The sequence below is a fragment of the Gigantopelta aegis genome, chromosome 11, assembly GCF_016097555.1.
Source record: "Gigantopelta aegis isolate Gae_Host chromosome 11, Gae_host_genome, whole genome shotgun sequence".
Taxonomy (NCBI): Eukaryota; Metazoa; Mollusca; class Gastropoda; order Neomphalida; family Peltospiridae; genus Gigantopelta; species Gigantopelta aegis.
This window is the reverse complement of record NC_054709.1, coordinates 2,961,675-2,982,668: the sequence shown is the minus strand read 5'-3', so window position 1 is coordinate 2,982,668 and position 20,994 is coordinate 2,961,675. Positions and strand designations below refer to the sequence as shown.

General features: G+C 38.5%; 1 protein-coding gene across 1 annotated transcript in view; it reads left to right on the top strand.

Annotated features, from left to right (window-relative positions):
- Window positions 1–20,994, top strand: part of LOC121385648 (zinc finger protein GLI4-like) — a 120,681-nt gene that overhangs the window by 17,295 nt on the left and 82,392 nt on the right. The window contains exon 2 of the mRNA XM_041516410.1: window positions 5,458–5,572. Within this exon, the coding sequence (XP_041372344.1) occupies window positions 5,491–5,572 (82 nt within the window). The 5' untranslated portion in view covers window positions 5,458–5,490. The remainder of the gene's footprint in view (window positions 1–5,457; window positions 5,573–20,994) is intronic.

Genomic DNA, 20,994 nt, shown 5'->3' with positions numbered 1-20,994 from the left:
ACCACTGAGGCTGGTACCGGGCTATGAACCCAGTACCTACCAGCCTTATGTCTGATGGCTTTAACCACAATACCACTGAGGATGGTACCGGGCTGCAAACCCAGTACCTACCAGCCTTATGTCTGATGGCTTTAACCAGGACACCACCGAGACTGGTACCGGGCTATGAACCCAGTACCTACCAGCCTTATGTCTGATGGCTTTAACCACAATACCACCGAGGCTGGTACCGGGCTGCAAACCCAGTACCTACCAGCCTCATTTCCAATGGCTTAACCATGACACCACCAAGGCTGGTAACCCGTGACAAAGATAGGGGAAATCACCCATTAATGGGACATCCAACATAATGCCGCATTGTCTGAGGGTTAGCAAACAGCCACACCCACTTTAACTCAGAGATGAAAGTCTTCTTGTGAAAGCCAAGAAACTGATGAGTCGTTATTTAATCGGCCAGTTTTCCCTTCGGGTCATAGGTTAAACAACTCTCCTGTGTTGAAAACAATAAAAACAGCACCATCAGTGAAATTTCGCCCAAGGCTATATGAAATGATTTGACGTTATTGTGTAATTATAGTGTTCTTTTTATGTAATACCTGACAATGTGGTGATCAAGGGATCAGGTGAGCTGAAGTGGATGGAGGAAAAAAATCATAAAACAACTCATACAAAATGGCTGTTGGATATCAAATAAATAATGTTTTTATTGCAAATTGCCACTATATTTTTTTCTTCACATTTCACACTAAACTTATTTTTAAAAATTTCTCAAATTAGTGTGTTTACAGACATATTCCTTTGCTTTAGTTTATTTTGTTTAATGACACCACTAGAGCACATTGATTACTTAATCATCGGCCATTTGATGTCAAACATAAATTTGGTAATTCTAACATGTAGTCATCAGAGGAAACCCACTACATTTTTCCTAATGCAGCAAGGGATCTTTTATATGCACTTTCACACAGACAGGAAAGCACATACCACGGCCTTTGACCAGTTGTAATGCACTGGTTGGAACAAGAAAAAACCTAATCAGTTGAATGGATCCATCGAAGTGGTTCGAGCCATTTGCTTTAGAGGTGGAAATTGGGGGGAAATTACACCCCTGAATATAACTAAGGGTCTAACTAGTGTATATATAGAGGTTATTACCAGAGTGTTTTTCGGTGTTGTCAATATCATATATTAGGAATAAAAATTGTATTATGCAAACCTCTGGCAAGCATTTGACATCCGATAGCCAATGATTAATGAATCGATGTGCTCTAGTGGATTCATTAGACAAAAGAAACACACTCTAAACTGGATATCTCTAAAACTTCTCTATACATGATAGATTCTTTGATATCCCAGTTGTAGAGCAGTGGCTGGAATGGGAAATTAAACAGAAGGATTAATCCTGTGAGCTTATAAGGAAGGTTTTTTTTCATTGAGCTACATGTACATCCTTTATTCTTATTGCCATAGAGATGATAACTGTTAACCTTGAACACGCAACCGTAGCCTTATTTTCATGAATGGTCTTTGTTACACATAATGTATTCATCTTGTAGTTTGTATCAACATATTTTTCACACACTTCTGTGGTAGATATGTGCCCAGAGGGTATGAGTTATTGATATTATCTCATTTATTGGGCACTGCAGTGTGAAATTTTCACTCATTTTTATTTGTATATATAAATAACAAAAGGGGAGATTTCTTTCTTAATTTTTTTCTCATACCGGTATGTGTTAAAAAAATCAAGACACGAGATATAGATTTTAGTTATTCAACGTGGCAGTTATTGCATTTAATGAACTCCAATGTTAATTTGTTTGTGTTTAGATCTATTTCTCACAAATTACAAGACATAGATCAGTGAAACTTGGTTTATAGTTGCACCTAATTGCATGTTCATCTATATGTGTGTTACATTTTGTTTTTAATTTTACAAATTTAATTTTTAAACAGAATACTTTAAGCATTTTGATCGTTGTTAGCTCCATTTCTTGCAAACTATAAGTCCTAAATAAATTAAACTTGGTTTATAGTTGCACCTAATTGCATGTTCATCTATATGCGTGTTACATTTCATTTATAATTTTACAAATTTACTTTTTAATCAGAATACTTTAAGCAGTGTTGGTTCATTTCTTGCAAGCTACAAGTGCTAAATCAATGAAACTTGGTTTATAGTTGCACCTACATATATATGCGTGTTTTGTTTTTGTTTTTAATTTTACAAATTTAATTTTTAATCAGAATACTTTAGCATTTTGATCAATGTTAAGTCTATGTGTTTACATTATCTATCCCCTACAGTGATTTTAAACATATTAATCAATATATCTTTTCAACTTAGCAAGATGATTGGGATGGTGCGGTCACAAACAAGCTTCATTCTGTCCTTGCAGAGTGGCAGTCCTACAGGTGGTGCAGGAAGGATGAAGTAGTCTTGTGCCATACTCACATTGGCCATACATATTTGACACATTCATTTGAGTGCTTTAACCACTGGGCTACGTCCCGCTCCCTGCCCCCCCCCCCCCCACAAAAAAAAAAATAAATATATATAGTGCTACAGAACAAAATTATATTTATGGTATTCAGTATAGCGACATTTTCATAATGCAATTTGTTGCACCGATTAGTCCATTGGGCTATTTCTCGTTCCAGCCAGTGCACCAAAGCTGGTATATCAAAGGCCGTGGTATGTGTTATCCTGTCTGTGGGATGGTGTATATAAAAGATCCCTTGCTACTAATGGACAAATGTAGCAGGTTTCCTCTCTAAGACTATGAATGTCAGAATTACCAAATATTTTCCATCCAATAGCCGGTGATTAGCAAATGAATGTACTTTATTGTGGTGTCTTTAAATAAAACAAACTTTTAACTCTACAATAGCTGCCATCTTTGAACATCTTTCATGTTTCTTATCATTTGTGACACCCAATAGCCGATGTGTATTTTTGTGCTGGGGTGTCGTTAAACATTCATTCGTTCATTCGTTCATTCATTCATTCATTCATTCATTCATTCATTCATTCATCTTTCATTCATTCATTCATTCATTCATCATCATCCATTCATTCATTCATTCATACATTCATTCATTCATTCATTCATTCATCTTTCATGTTATCATTTGGATATAATTACATTTCCACAACAGATGAACAGTCCTTCATTTCATTTCAACTTATTTTCATGCTTATATCCAATTAAGGTTCAAGCACGCTGTCCTGGGCACACACACACTTCAGCTATCTGAGCTGTGTCTAGAACAGTGGGTTAGTTGTTAGTGGTTAGTGAGAGAGAAGAGGGTGTAGTGGTCTTACACCTACCCATTAAGTCGTTAAAACTCACTCTGGGTGGGAGCCGGTACCGGGCTGTGAAACCAGTACCTACCAGTCTTATGTCCGATGGCTTAACCATGACACCACCAAGGCCGGTGAACAGTTATTATTTTGTTTCCATTTATTTTCATGACTGAAGACTGTAATGATTGTTAGATTGGTGAACTCTGTTATGCAATGAATGTCCACAGTCTCAAGAGAGTGGTTAATAGTGATTAGATAATTAGTTTCCCCAGGAGGATGTTAATTAGGAAGCCATCACTGATGGTTTAGTAGTTTGTTATCAGTTTGGCGATGATCGCAAGCTGAGAAGTGTAACAAGTGTACATGTGAAAGAATCAGTTTAGGCATCATGATCATCACCATCGTTATCGATTTCATCATCATCATTATCGTTATCGAATTCATCATCATCATCATCATTGTTATTGATTTCATCATCATCATCATCATTATCATCATCATTGCCATTATTGTCATGATCATGATCATGATCATTGTCATTATTGTCATAATCATGATCATCATCGTCATTATTATCATCATTGTCATCATCATTATGATCGTCATCATTTTTTCAAAATCATCAACATCAGCACTGCATATAGTTAGTGCCATGGGGCAGGCAATCATCTACATTACTCCCCATACTAATACTTTTTGTTAGTGCCATGGGAGAGGCAGACCCATACAGTGCTCTGATGCTATTGCATATAGTTAGTGCCATGGGGCAGGCAATCACCTATGTTACTCCTCATACTAATACATATTGTTAGTGCCATAGGACAATCGAAAAGAGTAGCCCATGACATGGTGACAGCGGGTTTCCTCTCTCAATATCTGTGTGTGGTCCTTAACCATATGTCTGAAACCATATAACTGTAAACAAAATGTGTTGAGTGCATTGTTAAATAAAACATTTCCTTCCTTCCTCTATGTAGTGCCTTGTCTACAGAGAGGACTGCCACTCCCAAACTAGCACTGGACAGCTCACTTTAAACTTGATTAAGAGATTCTATTACCCGGTAGTCCCCCCCCCCCCCCCCCCCCTTACCGGTCCATCTGGAGGGGACTAGTGGTTTCATCTACGACCGTCTGTCTGTTTGTGTCTGTGTGTCTATCTGTCTGTGTGTCTGGCTGGCTGTCTGTCTGTCTGTCTGTCTGTCTGTCTGTCTGTCCCACATATAGTTTTCCAGATGTCTGTCTGTCTGTCTGTCTGTCCATCTGTCTGTCCCACATATAGTTTTCCAGATGTCTGTCTGTCTGTCTGTCTGTCCATCTGTCTGTCCCACATATAGTTTTCCAGATGTCTGTCTGTCTGTCTGTCTGTCCATCTGTCTGTCCCACATATAGTTTTCCAGATGTCTGTCTGTCTGTCTGTCTGTCCATCTGTCTGTCCCACATATAGTTTTCCAGATGTCTGTCTATCTGTCTGTCTGTCTGTCTGTCTGTCCCACATATAGTTTTCCCAGATGTTTTTTCACAATGCCATGAGATATTGAAACTCTGACAGTTATGGCCCTTTAACCTAGGAGATACGGGAAAAAAAATCCCAGACATTTTTTAGAATAATGCCTTGACATATTGAGCTGAAACTTTGTGTATACACAATATAGCTTTATCATGTTCTGTTATTGATCGAGTTTGACTTTCATGGCAATTTACCCATTTTTTACACAGCGTTTTGGCTCTTGAATTTAGATGATACACAAATTTGTAACACTTGATAGGGTATATGTATTGCTTCTCACGATGCTGGTTCTCCGGGTGTCTGATTTTCTCCAAATTAAAATATTTTGTTAATTATGAACTGTGTTGTTGTGTTTTAGATGGGATTAGCTAGTTTGCCTGATGTCTGATCTATCATATCTGAGTATTAATTAAGAACTGTGTTGTGTTTCAGATGGGATGAGCTAGATAGCCGGATGTCTGATCTATCATATCTGAGTATTAATTAAGAACTGTGTTGTTGTGTTTCAGATGGGATGAGCTAGTTAGCCGGATGTCTGATTCATGATATCTGAGTATTAATTAAGAACTGTGTTGTTGTGTTTCAGATGGGATGAGCTAGTTTGCCGGATATCTTTAAGAACTGTGTTGTTGTTGTGTTTCAGATGGGATGAGCTAGTTAGCCGGATGTCTGATCTATGATGTCCGAGGAAAGCCGGAATACTCACATTAAAACTGAGGCGGAGAGTTCCAGTGGCCAGGACCCAGCACTCAAAGATGGTGAGTACACAGTTCATTGTTGTGGGGCGGGACGTAGCCCAGTGGTACAGCGTTCACTCGATGCGTGGTCGGTGTGGGATCAATCCCCATTGGTGGGCCCATTGGGCTATTTCTCATTCCAGCCAATGCACCACGACTGGTATATCAAAGGCCGTGGTATGGTGCATATAAAAGATCCCTTGCTGCTAATCGGAAAGAGTAGCCAATGAAGTGGGTTTCTTCTCTCAATATCTGTGTGGTCCTTAATCATATGTCTGATGCCATATAACCGTAAATAAAATGTGTTGAGTGCGTCGTTAAATAAAACATGTCTTTCTTTTAGTTCATTGTCACCAATTTCAGTTGTATCACCACTCAAAGATTGAGCTATTTCTTGTTCAAGCCAGTGCAACACAACAAATATAAAAAGCCATGATATGTGCTATCCTGTCTATATAAAAGACCCCTTTCTACTAATGAAAAAATCCTGTCCTGGTGGGAGGAGCTGGCTGAGACTGGCACCTGTGCTATGACAGGTGTGCACTACAACATCTTGTTTAACGACACCATTAGAGCACATTGATTTATTAATCATCGACTATTGGATTTCAAACATTTGGTAAATATGACATATGATCTTAGAAAGGAAACCCGCTAAATTTTTCCATTAGTAGCAATGGATCTTTTATATGCAGGATAGCACATACCACAACCTTTGATATCCCAGTTATGGTGATGGGTTAATTAAGTACTATATATATATCTAGATAGCTGAATTCAGTGTGTCAACCTAATACCAAGAGTCTGTAGGAGCTTCATAAACAGGTTCAAATGTGAGCAACACCTGTAGTCTAAAGAAAGGCAACAAGAGACTGTGTTCATGGGATGCTATCCAAATACGGGGCTAATTCACCGCATGTAGTCGGAAGTCTTAACAAGGATTTCTCAAATCAACACCTCAGATGTCAAATTCCACCTGTTTGTTTGACCTGTGACCTCTACGCCATTTTTAACATTGTTAAAAGAGGCTAATATCCAAAACAATGACAGATTCTCGCTTTCTGTGTATCTGTCTGTTTTTCTGTCTCTATCTGGCTGTCTCTATCTGCCTGTCTGTCTTCCTGTCTCTGTCTGTCTGTCTTCCTGTCCATCTTCCTGTCTCTATCTGTCTTCCTGTCTCTATCTGTCTGTCTTCCTGTCCATCTTCCTGTCTCTATCTGTCTTCCTGTCTCTATCTGTCTATCTTCCTGTTTCTCTTCCTGTCTCTGTCTGTCTTCCTGTCTGTCTTCCTCTCTCTGTCTGTCTTCCTGTCTCTGTGCCTGTCTGTCTTCCTGTCTCTATCTGACTGTTTTCCTGTCTCTGTCTTCCTGTCTTTATCTGTCTTCCTGTTTGGCTTCCTGTCTCTATCTGCCTGTCTGTCTTCCTGTCTCTATCTATCTGTCTGTCTCTGTCTGTCCTGTCTCTATCTGCCTGTGTGTCTTCCTGTCTCTTAGCTTCCTGTCTGTCTTCCTGTCTCTATCTGCCTGTCTGTCTTCCTGTCTGTATCTGTCTGTCTTCCTGTCTCTATCTGCCTGTCTGTCTTCCTGTCTCTTATCTTCCTGTCTGTCTTCCTGTCGCTATCTGCCTGTCTGTCTTCCTGTCTCTGTCTGTCCTCCTGTCTGTCTTCCTGTCTCTATCTGCCTGTCTTCCTGTCTCTGTTTTCCTGTGTCTTCCTGTCACTGTTTGTCCTCCTGTCTGTCTTCCTGTCTCTATCTGCCTGTCTTTCTGTCTCTGTCTGTCCTCCTGTCTCTATCTGCCTGTCTTCCTGTCTCTGTTTTCCTGTTTTCCTGTCTGTCTTCCTGTCTCTATCTGTCTTCCTGTCTCTCTATCTGTCTTCCTGTTTCTGTCTATCTGTCTTCCTGTCTCTATCTGTTTGTCTTCCTGTCTCTATGTGCATGTTTGTCTCTGACTCTATGCTTTCAGTCTCAATTTCTGTCTCTCTCTGTTTCTTTTTTAACAGAAGGATGTTTGTCCCTCTGTTTCAGTATCTCGCCTTTACTCAGTATCTGTCTGCCTGTCTATCTGTCATTCTGTCATTTCCTTTTCTTTTTGTCTTGGGTCTTTCTGTCTGATTCTCTGTCTGTCTGTCTGTCTTTCTGAACAATGGGATCTAGAACACTTTAACATGCTTATAAAACTTTTACAGACCGGACTCAATCGTTAATGACGTCACTCACATACAATTTGTATGGCATTGCCATAGCATTTAAGTCTGAGACTCTATTAGAGTCTTGAATCTGGCTTTAAACATGTTATAAACTTCAGGACTGTAGTCATTTCTCAGACATTCCAGTGACAAATTCTTTCAACAATATTGGATTTGACATACAGTTGAATCCCGTTGGCTCGAACTCGTGTTCAACCCATGGGTTAGTTCGACAAAACCACTCAGTCACCAACATGTAAATGTAACTCAGGACGACATTTTTGGGTTCGAGTAGTGCAGTGTATTCAACCCTTCTGAGTTTGGCCTATCAAGATTCTACTGAATATATATATATATACATGTAACTCTACAGGAAAGGGATAGCCAGCCACCTCCATTTAAAGGGACATTCCTGAGTTTGCTGCATTGTAAAATGTTTTCGACTAATATTTCTTGTTTAGAATATCAGTGTCTGTACATTCGATGTGTTTCTGGTCATCATAATATTTGTAATTAGCCCAAACTGGATTTGGTATCCCAATAATTTCGTACCTATGAAAATATTTATATTAGGGAATAAAATTAAGGTTGACGTTAGGATTGTCAGAAACACATTCAATATATAGTCACTAAAATTTTATTTAGAAAAATATATTCAACATGTGATTACATTTATTAAAAAGACTTTGTTGATTGACATCATTTTAACAATCGCCTAAAACTCAGTAATGTCCCTTTAAATCCCTCTCCTGTAGATTACAAAAGAAACAAATGACAAATAACAGTATTGGATTTATATGTGTAGGTGTTTAAGAAGGTGATACTATAGCATACAACCACATCCAGGGTCCGTCTGTACCATGACCCAAAGCAATAGAACTATCCACGATGATGATGTTTTACAATTCAGACAAGTAAACAGCAGCAGAGTGCTCTATCACAAGGCATCCATTGAATGTTAATTCGTGACTGGCACAATACACCTGGAGTCGTACTGGAGACTCTGTAGCTGCTTATTCGTGAGAGATGCAGCATTGCACTCCATTGAATCGCGTCTTGGTATGTGTACTCTTTCAATTCAATTTGGCCCCTAGTGGAATGGTAGTATAGTCGCGGTTTGCAGAGCCAGAGTTTTACGCTCTGCGGATGTGTATCTTTAGCTTGTCAAACAAGAAAGCCGCGCGTACGAAATGCTCAAATAGAAGCAGGTGGTGACGAGATTAAGAAATTAGTATTCAGGACGCACAACCAATTTGATATGACTACACGTCTTTTGGCTGTCAGTGGAGGAGCCAGAGGGATGTCATCACAGGGGATCTGTGATCCCCCCCCCCCCCCCCTTCCCACTCCGTGCATTTGAAGTATCCATTTTAATAATTAAAAAATATATATATCGTGGACAATATACAACACTAAAGTGCCTTGAAAGCTTATCTCTGAGCATCTTTTGTTTGAGAAGTTTTGTGGGAGCATGCCTTTGAACTCTCCTAAGTTTTGTGGGAGCATGCCTTTGAACTCTCCTAAGTTTTGTGGGAGCATGCCTTTGAACTCTCCTAAATTTTGTGGGAGCATGCCTTTGAACTCTCCTAAGTTTTGTGGGAGCATGTCTTTGAACTCTCCTAAGTTTTGTGGGAGCATGCCTTTGAACTCTCCTAAGTTTTGTGGGAGCATGCCTTTGAACTCTCCTAAGTTTTGTGGGAGCATGCCTTTGAACTCTCCTAAGGGGGCGGGATGTAGCCCAGTGGTAAAGCGTTCGCCTGATGTGCGGTCGGCATGGGATCGATCCCCATCGGTGGACCCATTGGGCTATTTCTCATTCCAGCCAGTGCACCACAATTTGTATATCAAAGGCTGTGGTATGTGTTATCCTGTCTGTGGGATGGTGCATATAAAAGATCCCTTGCTGCTAATCGAAGAGTAGCCCATGAAGCGGCGACAGTAGGTTTCCTCTCTCAATATCTGTGTGGTCCTTAACCATATGTCTGACGCCTTATAACTGTAAATAAAATGTCCCCTCTCCCTCCTTCCCCCCTCTCTCTCTCCTTCCCCTCTCTCTCTCCTTCCCCTCTCCCTCCTTCCCCTCTCCCTCCTAGCCTTCTTCCTCCTTCCCCTCTCTTTCCTTCCCCTCTCCCTCCTTCCCCTCTCCCTCCTTCCCCTCTCCCTCCTAGCCCTCTTCCTCCTTCCCCTCTCTTTCCTTCCCCTCTCCCTCCTTCCCCTCTCCCTCCTTTCCCTCTCCCTCCTCCCCCTCTTCCTCCTTCCCCTCCCCTCTTTCCCCTCCCCTCCCCTCCTTCCCCTCTACCTCCTCCCCCTCTTCATCCTTCCCCTCTGTTTCTCTTTGTCTCTCTTCCTCCCTCTGTGATGTCACTATTGTGTATTCACAATACTGTGTCCAGGCATGCCTGGTAATACAGCAACAGAGTAATAAAATAGGTCAAACAAAAGCAGTATGGGGGCAGCCATCATATAAATAAAGATAACAAAACAACACTGCATTGCTGACCTCCAGACTCTGTATCTAGGTGCAGCATCCAGCTCAGTTCCAGACTGCTTGATCCCCCCCAGGGACATTGACCCATCCAGAGGGCGCCACAAGGATCCTGTCACACCTCCCAGAGGCGGATCATGGGGGGCCCCAGGGGCTCGCCCCCCCACAAAATTTTGCGACAGTTATAATTTTATTATATATACTACTCAAAAGAATTTAAGGGTCAAAAATGTATAACCAAATAAGTTTCAGAGTGTATTAGATTGATGATGTAAACTACACCAACATTTTTATTTATTGTTCCATATTTACAAAAAACCACAAATAAACGTCACTGTATACAAGAAAGTCACATGACATGCTGTCAAAGTTGAAGGTTGTCAAACATGGATTTTACACATTAGAACATTCGTTTAATAGTGTGTGAATCCACCCCTGGCGCGAATACACTCGACACATCGTTGCCTCATGCTGTTGAGCAGATGTCTGAAGAACTCTTGGGGAATGGCATGCCACTCTGCCATAAGAAGTTGACCCAGATCATGAAGGTTGGCTGGAGGGGCATGTTTATCCCGAACTCTCCTGCCTAATTTGTCCCAGGCGTGCTCTATTGGGGCCAAGTCAGGCGAATATGCTGGCCAATCCATCCTAGCGATACCTTGTTGTCTGAGAAAGTCCGTTACCACCCTGGCGCGGTGGGGTCTGGCATTGTCATCCTGCAGAACTGCCCCGCCGCCAATCTGCTGAAGGCCTGGGAGAACCAACGGCCGGATAATCTCATTCAGATAGCGGATTCCATTCAGATTGCCATCCACCACATAGAGAGGGGTCCTGTGGTGGATAGAGATGCCGCCCCACTCCATGACACTGCCACCACCGAACCGGTGACGTTGTCTAACGTTAACGTCAGCGAAGCGCTCCCCAGGACGTCTGTAGACACGAACCCGACCGTCGTTGAACTGGAGACTAAACCTGGACTCATCAGTGAACATCACTCGACCCCACTGAACACGTTGCCACCGCAGATGAAGTGTGCACCAGTGACGTCTGGCCGTTCTGTGACGTGGTAGGAGTGGTAGTCGAACAGCCTGGCGACGGCAGCGTAGATTATTGGCTCTCAGACGATTGCGTATGGTTTGATCAGACACTCGAGTTCCAGTCGCAGTCCGCAGATTGTCACATAATCGGCGTGCAGTGGTTGTGCATTGACGTAGAGCCATATTGGTGATGTAGCGGTCCTCTCTATTTGTAGTGCTTCGGGGTCTTCCCGAACGTGGACGATTTCGAACAGAATTCGTTGCTTGGTACCGTTGCCACAGTCGGCCAACGACACTCTGACTGACACCAAGTCTCAGAGCAACATTTCTTTGCGTATTGCCATCCTGAAGCCAAGCAATAGCCCTTCCTCGATCTTCGATAATCAGTTGAAGTCGTGCCAATGTCGAATTTGGAGAGTGCACCGTACACGAACGCAAGCTCCAATTATACGGAAATTCAGCATTGGGAACATGGAATACACGTGCAAAGCGTGCAAATGAAGCGCTTTGTGAAAAAGCAAGTTATGGGCACTTAGCAAACCTTTCGCTTTCGCCCTAATTTACATGCAAATGTAAGCATGTTTTCGCCATTAGAACTAGTCGACAGTGTCAATGACAGTGGATTTTAATTCATTTATGGGTTGCTTAGACCCACTTTCGTCAAAATGGAACAATACCATGCGTGACATTATGGTCTAGCTAATATAATTGACATTCAGAAAATAATGTCGAAAATATCGTCTGACCCTTAAATTCTTTTAAGTAGTATATTAATTATTATTTTTTGGCAATCCCCTTCCAAACCTCCCCCAAAGTTCCCTTGGCATTCCGTCTCATCATTGGGCCTCCTAGATGGATTTTATGGATTCACCACTGCCTCCCCACCGATTTATTTTTTAAATTTCAATTGGCTTTGACTTTATGAAAATTTTAGCATCGGTTGACAAAAAAATGGTATACATGTATATATATATGTATGTATGTATGTATATCTATATATTGTATGTATGTCGAGGTTGACTATTACATACATAGATATTAACGCACTGGCGCAGGGGATAATTAAATCCTTTCTGGCCTCAAAAATTGTCCCTTGCCGTTGCTGGGACTCGAACCTGTGGCACCGATTCGCCCGCAAATTGCAAGACTAACCACGATACGCTCTGAGCTATCGAAGCTTCCATAAAAAGGAAGCTCTTTTAACTCAATCATATGCATGGGGCCTACAATCTACGTGGTCGATCCCGCTTACGTGCATGTATGTATGTATATATGTATGTATGTATGTATGTATGTATGTATGTATGTATGTATGTATGTATGTATGTATGTATGTATATATATATATATATATATATATACAAAGACCGTGGTATGTACTACCCTGTCTGTGATGGTGCATATGAAAGATCCCTTGCTACTAATGGCAAATGTACTAGATGTCAGAATTATAAAATATTTAACATCCAATAGCCAATGATTAACAAATCAATGTGCTCTAGTGGTGTCGTTAAACAAAAGCAAACTTTAATTTTGTTGAACATTCCTTTCCTTTATTCCTTAATTAAAAAAAAACCCAGAAGCTTAACCCATGTAGTGCCTCGTAAGAGAAAACACATGTTTTGTCTTTTCCCTTACTTCAGCATGACCATATATTCCAATATGGCTGCCAGCTGCCTTTCAAACCCAACTCATTATTCTCAGAAGAATAAATATTTCACCAATTAAGTGCTTAACACATCATCTGAGCAAATATTATGCTATCTGCCTTCCAGATATTTACATTAATGTCAACCTCTCCTGAGCAGAGTTAAAATAACAAAGAATTTCTTTTGTTTTCTCCCAGAGAGTTTCTGGTATTTGTTATTCTTTCTGTACAGTTGGAGAATTACATTTTTAAAAATAGATTTTAAGAGATATTTAATTATACAATGTAACAGAAAATTTCAAAGTTCTTAGTTGTATCAATTTTTGTGTTGATTATGTTTAGTTAAAGTGTACTGATTACAGAAATATCACTACACTTCTTCTAGAGTATTAGTTTTAGTCACATAATCTCACCTTCATTATTTTTACGAAATGTTTTACGAATTTATGAGATTTTTCGCTCCAAAGACATAAATAGAACACTATATTGATGGATTTTTTAACGGCATTTATTAACACAAATATGACATATATATTCTGCATGTTCTACAATACAGATATAAATCAACAACAAAGATTACAAATCACAAATGAACAGTTTTTTTTACTTTTCGTTGATGATATGATGAGTCATCACGTACTAACCCCCATCATGTTGCAGTCCCATTTCCCTTGATATCTTCTTTCTATAGTTGATATATCTTGGTGAAATATTAAAGGGACATATCCTAGTTTTTAAACATTAAGGCATATTTTTTATTATTATAGCCGTTTTTGATAACTAAAATCCATACTTTACTTAGATTTTATGGGTTTTTTAATATAACAAAATGCATTTCTCATATTTTTAAAAACGCACGTGCGTCTGAGAAGTAACAGATATAGAGTCGAGTTTTAGTCTATTTTTAGACGGTATTTCACCATTTCAAAGTCATAGACTCATGTATCACTCAATTGTAAGTTTATTCAAATGTAGAATAACTAAACTTAGTGGTAATTTTCACAGGTTGAAACTAGAGTCTGTCCCTTTAACTAAACTTAGTGTACATTTTCACAGGTTGAAACTAGAGTGTGTCCCTTTAACTAAACTTAGTGTTAATATTCACAGGCTGAAACTAGAGTCTGTCCCTTTAACTAAACTTAGTGTTAATATTCACAGGTTGAAACTAGAGTGTGTCCCTTTAACTAAACTTAGTGTACATTTTCACAGGTTGAAACTAGAGTCTGTCCCTTTAACTAAACTTAGTGTTAATATTCACAGGTTGAAACTAGAGTGTGTCCCTTTAACTAAACTTAGTGTTAATTTTCACGTGTTGAAACTAGGGTCTGTCCCTTTAACTAAACTTAGTGTTAATTTTCACATGTTGAAACTAGAGTCTGTCCCTTTAACTAAACTTAGTGTTAATTTTCACAGGCTGAAACTAGAGTCTGTCCCTTTAACTAAACTTAGTGTTAATATTCACAGGCTGAAACTAGAGTCTGTCCCTTTAACTAAACTTAGTGTTAATTTTCACAGGTTGAAACTAGAGTCTGTCCCTTTAACTAAACTTAGTGGTAATTTTCACAGGTTGAAACTAGAGTGTGTCCCTTTAACTAAACTTAGTGTTAATATTCACAGGCTGAAACTAGAGTCTGATCCCTAGAACTAAACTTAGTGTTCATTGACTGATGACTGAAACTAGAGTGTGTCCCTTTAACTAAACTAGTGTTAATATTCACAGGGTGAAACTAGAGTCTGTCCCTTTAACTAAACTTAGTGGTAATTTTCACTGGTGAAACTAGAGTCTGTCCCTTTAACTAAACTTAGTGTTAATTTTCACAGGTATGAAACTAGAGTGATCCCTTTAACTAAACTTAGTGTTAATTTTCACAGGTTGAAACTAGAGTCTGTCCCTTTAACTAAACTTAGTGGACCATTTTCACAGGTGAAACTAGAGTCTGTCCCTTTAACTAAACTTAGTGTTAATATTCACTTGCTGAAACTAGATAAACGTCCCTTTAACTAAACTTAGTGTTAATATTCACAGGTTGAAACTAGAGTCTGTCCCTTTAACTAAACTTAGTGGTAATTTTCACGGGAAGAAACTAGAGTCTGTCCCTTTAACTAAACTTAGTGGTAATTTTCACAGTTGAAACTAGAGTCTGTCCCTTTAACTAAACTTAGTGTTAATTTTCACAGGTTGAAACTAGAGTGTGTCCCTTTAACTAAACTTAGTGTTAATTTTCACCGGTTGAAACTAGAGTCTGTCCCTTTAACTAAACTTAGTGTACATTTTCACAGGTTGAAACTAGAGTCTGTCCCTTTAACTAAACTTAGTGTTAATATTCACGTGTTGAAACTAGAGTGTGTCCCTTTAACTAAACTTAGTGTTAATTTTCACCGGTTGAAACTAGAGTCTGTCCCTTTAACTAAACTTAGTGGTAATTTTCACTGGTGAAACTAGAGTCTGTCCCTTTAACTAAACTTAGTGTTAATATTCACAGGTTGAAACTAGAGTCTGTCCCTTTAACTAAACTTAGTGTTAATTTTCACGGGCTGAAACTAGAGTCTGTCCCTTTAACTAAACTTAGTGGTAATTTTCACAGGTTGAAACTAGAGTCTGTCCCTTTAACTAAACTTAGTGTTAATTTTCACAGGTTGAAACTAGAGTCTGTCCCTTTAACTAAACTTAGTGTTAATTTTCACAGGCTGAAACTAGAGTCTGTCCCTTTAACTAAACTTAGTGGTAATTTTCACAGGTTGAAACTAGAGTCTGTCCCTTTAACTAAACTTAGTGGTAATAGATACAGGTTGAAACTAGAGTCTGTCCCTTTAACTAAACTTAGTGTTAATTTTCACGGGTTGAAACTAGAGTCTGTCCCTTTAACTAAACTTAGTGTTAATTTTCACGCGTTGAAACTAGAGTCTGTCCCTTTAACTAAACTTAGTGGTAATTTTCACAGGCTGAAACTAGAGTCTGTCCCTTTAACTAAACTTAGTGTTAATTTCCACGCGTTGAAACTAGAGTCAGTCCCTTTAACTAAACTTAGTGTTAATTTTCACAGGCTGAAACTAGAGTCTGTCCCTTTAACTAAACTTAGTGTTAATTTCCACGCGTTGAAACTAGAGTCTGTCCCTTTAACTAAACTTAGTGTTAATTTCCACGCGTTGAAACTAGAGTATGTCCCTTTAACTAAACTTAGTGTTAATTTTCACAGGTTGAAACTAGAGTGTGTCCCTTTAACTAAACTTAGTGTTAATTTTCACCGGTTGAAACTAGAGTCTGTCCCTTTAACTAAACTTAGTGGTAATTTTCACAGGTTGAAACTAGAGTCTGTCCCTTTAACTAAACTTAGTGTTAATTTTCACAGGTTGAAACTAGAGTGTGTCCCTTTAACTAAACTTAGTGTTAATTTTCACCGGTTGAAACTAGAGTCTGTCCCTTTAACTAAACTTAGTGGTAATTTTCACAGGTTGAAACTAGAGTCTGTCCCTTTAACTAAACTTAGTGGTAATTTTCACCGGTTGAAACTAGAGTCTGTCCCTTTAACTAAACTTAGTGGTAATTTTCACCGGTTGAAACTAGAGTCTGTCCCTTTAACTAAACTTAGTGGTAATTTTCACAGGTTGAAACTAGAGTCTGTCCCTTTAACTAAACTTAGTGTTAATTTTCACAGGTTGAAACTAGAGTCTGTCCCTTTAACTAAACTTAGTGTTAATATTCACAGGCTGAAACTAGAGTCTGTCCCTTTAACTAAACTTAGTGTTAATTTTCACAGGTTGAAACTAGAGTCTGTCCCTTTAACTAAACTTAGTGTTAATATTCACAGGTTGAAACTAGAGTGTGTCCCTTTAACTAAACTTAGTGTTAATTTTCACAGGTTGAAACTAGAGTCTGTCCCTTTAACTAAACTTAGTGTTAATTTTCACGCGTTGAAACTAGAGTCTGTCCCTTTAACTAAACTTAGTGTTAATTTCCACGCGTTGAAACTAGAGTCTGTCCCTTTAACTAAACTTAGTGTTAATTTCCACGCGTTGAAACTAGAGTCTGTCCCTTTAACTAAACTTAGTGTTAATTTTCACAGGCTGAAACTAGAGTCTGTCCCTTTAACTAAACTTAGTGTTAATTTCCACGCGTTGAAACTAGAGTCTGTCCCTTTAACTAAACTTAGTGTTAATTTCCACGCCTTGAAACTAGAGTCTGTCCCTTTAACTAAACTTAGTGGTAATTTTCACAGGCTGAAACTAGAGTCTGTCCCTTTAAATTAAAAAACTAATCTTCACCAGGAAGGGCAAGTGATTATTTTCACTCCCCTCCATGCTCGCCTCCATGCTCCCCTCCACGCTCGCCTCCATGCTCCCCTCCACTCTTGCCTGGAAAGTTTTAGGAGAGCTGCAAATTACTGGCCGCCTAGCTTAATTAAAACAAACATTTTGTAATAAATTGAATTTGAAATTTGATTGCTGAGCCTGGCATCATTTAAGAAGAGTGATCTTCAGCTTGCCTTGAGTTTGCTGATGGCAAAGAATGAAAAAATACATCAGATCATAATACAAGGGGTGGGACTTAGCCCAGTGGTAGAGCACTCGCTTGATGCGAGGTCGGTTTGGGAACATTAATCCCCGCCGGTGGGCCCATTGGGCTATTTCTCATTCCAGCCAGTGCATTACAACTGGTATATATATCAAAGGCCATGGTATGTGCTATCTTGTCTGTGGGATGGTAATAATAATAATAATAATAATAATAATAATAACTTTATTTAATGAGGGTAACAGGTTTAGCACAAGCTAATCTTCCACTAGGCTCTCAACAATACATTGAAACACTGGAAAAGAAAATACATATATGCTAAGTACTATACTATTATAATAAATGCATACATACATATTGACTAGAGAAATCTTATATTTAACAGATATCTGTTAGTTGTGTAATATTGACACTAAAGTCTCAAAACATAATTATTATATAGAATTAAAACTAATCAGCCAAATAAACGTCCATGAGATATTGTTTCAGGCTGCATTTATAGTTTGCAACTAACTTCTGGTGTCTAATATTAAGGAGTATTGCATATAAAAGATCTCTTACTACTAATGGAAAAATGTAGCAGGTTTCCTCTCTAAGACTACAATGTATATGTCAAAATTACCAAATGTTTAACATCCAATAGCCAATGATTAATAAATCAACGTGCTCTAGTGGTGTCATTAAACAAAACAAACTTTAGATCATAATACATATATATTCCAATGCTTGTGAAGTGCAAAACAATTATTTGCTTCTTGGATTTCAAGATGGAAGTAAATCCTAGAAAAAATCTCACCTTATTTTTTGTTGTTTTTGTTTTTGTTTTTATTTTTAGTTCTTGTTTTTGTTTTTTTACAATTACAGGAATAGACTGCTGATATGAGAAAGGCATAGGTAATTTATTTTTAGCCTTATGTATGTGACATGCTTACTATTTAATATACTGAGTCGGTTCATTGTAATACACACTGATGTTTTCTGCAGAACTCGCTGTGCAAAAACTAACGTAAATTCTGTTTGTTGTTGAAGAATACATAGAGAATAACTGGTTACAGTCGTAAGATATTGCAATAATCCTGTAAAGGTTAGAATGGCAAATGCTGTGAGATTCTGTAAATATACAGAACTTCACATAAGTTGTTTTCGCTTCCTAATATTGCACAAGTTTATTTTGCGCAAGAATATATACCACTAGAATGCATAGCGGTCGAGTGGTATTTTCTTTCACAAAATAAATGAGTACATACATAGGAAGCGAAAACAACGTATGTGAAGTTCTGTATATTTACATACCTTCTTTTATGTTTTACTCTTCTTCTTCACCTTCAGCGATCCTGGCCATTAATCTTTTACAAAAACGGTTTTTAATTTAACACCATAACAACACGTTGTCAAATCTATGATCAAAACTCCTTTCATCCTTTCATGATGTGTCAAATACGATGTGACGTAATTTGTAAATCATACATGACGTCAGTAACTAAAAGGCGCTAACTGCAGTAAAAAATAAAAAATAAATTCTCCATTTAAAAATTCTGGTTCAGATCACACATATGTGTGATACAAGATAAATTTATCACATGGTTTCAAAATGTTTTTATCACTATAGTAAGCTTGAATAGGTATGTAATAAAGCATCATTCGCCATTCGACCTGAGCAGGATAAAGCTGATATCTTAATACAGTAACCAGTTATTTTATTTACCCTACAATCCTGGTGGCAGGATGTAGCCTAGTGGTAAAGCGTTCGCCTGATGTGCAGTCAGTCTAGGATTGATCTCTGTCGGTGGGCCTATTGGGCTATGTCTCATTCCAACCAGTGCTCCATGACTGGTATATCAAAGGCCGTGATATTTGTTATCCTGTCTGTGAGATGGTGCGTATAAAAGATCCCTTGCTGCTAATAGAAAAGAGTAGCCCATGAAGTGGCAACAGCGGGTTTCCTCCCTCAGTATTTGTGTGGTCCTTAATCATATGTCCGATGCAATATAACTGTAAATAAAATGTTTTGAGTGCGTCGTTAAATAAATATTTCCTTCCTTTATTTTTTAAAACTAAGTTCTAATAAGGTTTGTTTCATGTATCCTCATTTTAGGTGAGCTATCACTCTCACTCCCCATCACTCACCTGAGACTAGTTTAAGGAGAGCAGCCTTTAGCACCCCTTAATTAGCACAGGAATTTATATGCTATCAGTATGGTAAGATGTTGTATAGCTCCGTATAATCTAACTTAAGTTAAAGTTAAAAGTTTATTTTGTTTAACGACACCACTAGAGCACATTGATTTATTTATCATCGGCTATTGGATGTCACACATTTGGTAATTGTGACCTATGGTTTTAGAGAGGAAACCCACTACATTTTTCCATTAGTAGCAAGGGATATTTTATATGTACCATCCCAAAGACAGGATAATATATACCACTGTCTTTGACCAGTTGTGGTGCATTGGTTGGAACGAGAAAAAACCCAATCAGTTGAACGAATCCACCAAGGTGGTTCGATCCTGTGACACGAGCTCCTCAAGCGAGCACTCATCTGACAGAGTAATTAGCACATGAATTTATATGCTATCAGTATGGTAATATGTTATATAGCTTTATATAATCTAACTTAAGGAAGCAATTAAAGGGACATACCCTAGTTTTTAAACACTAACACATATTTTTGACTATTATAACTGTTTTTGATAACTTAAATCATAATTTACTTAGATTTTATTGTTTAGATTATCAATTCCGTACATTCGAAGTGATATTGGTCATCCTGGTGTTTTTAATATCACAAATGCATTTCTCATATTTTTATCCTGCCTGTGGGACGCGCAAATAAAAGATCCCTTGCTGCTAATCGGAAGAGTAGCCCATGTAGTGGCGACAGCGGGTTTCCTCTTAAAATCTGTGTGGTCCTTAACCATATGTCTGATGCCATATAACCGTAAATAAAATGTGTTGAGTGCATCGTTAAATAAAACATTTCTTTCTTTCTTTTTTTCTCATATTTTTAAAAATGCCCGTGCGTCTGAGAAGTAACACTTATATGGAGTTGAGTTTTAGTCTATTTTTAGAGGGTATTTCACCATTTCAAAGTCACAGACTCATGTTTCACTCTATTGTAACTTTATCCAAATGTGTTGTAGGTTTGTAGATCAAGTAAACTTAGTGTTAATTTTCACGTGTTGAAACTAGGGTATGTCTCTTTAACTAAACTTAGTGTTAATTTTCGCGGGTTGAAACTAGGGTCTGTCACTTTAATCAATGCCTGAGGTTTTTTTTTGTTCATGTCACTTCAGAAACATTCCCTTCCTTTTGCTGTTGATATAGATCTACATCATCAAACATAATGGCCTACTTACAGAATATAGTTCTGTGTTTTTCACAAGGGTGTGAAATGTCAGCCCCATCTCCGCTCCTGCTGGGCCTGTAGCCATAAACTCGCCATCAAAAATGCAAAATTGACTTCAGAGCGAGCGATTTTCATCTTTATGGCATCGTATGCATGACAGCATAAATGATATTGATAAAAGAATTTCTAAAGCTGGCTGGATTTGTGTCACCAATGATCCGGCAGGGAA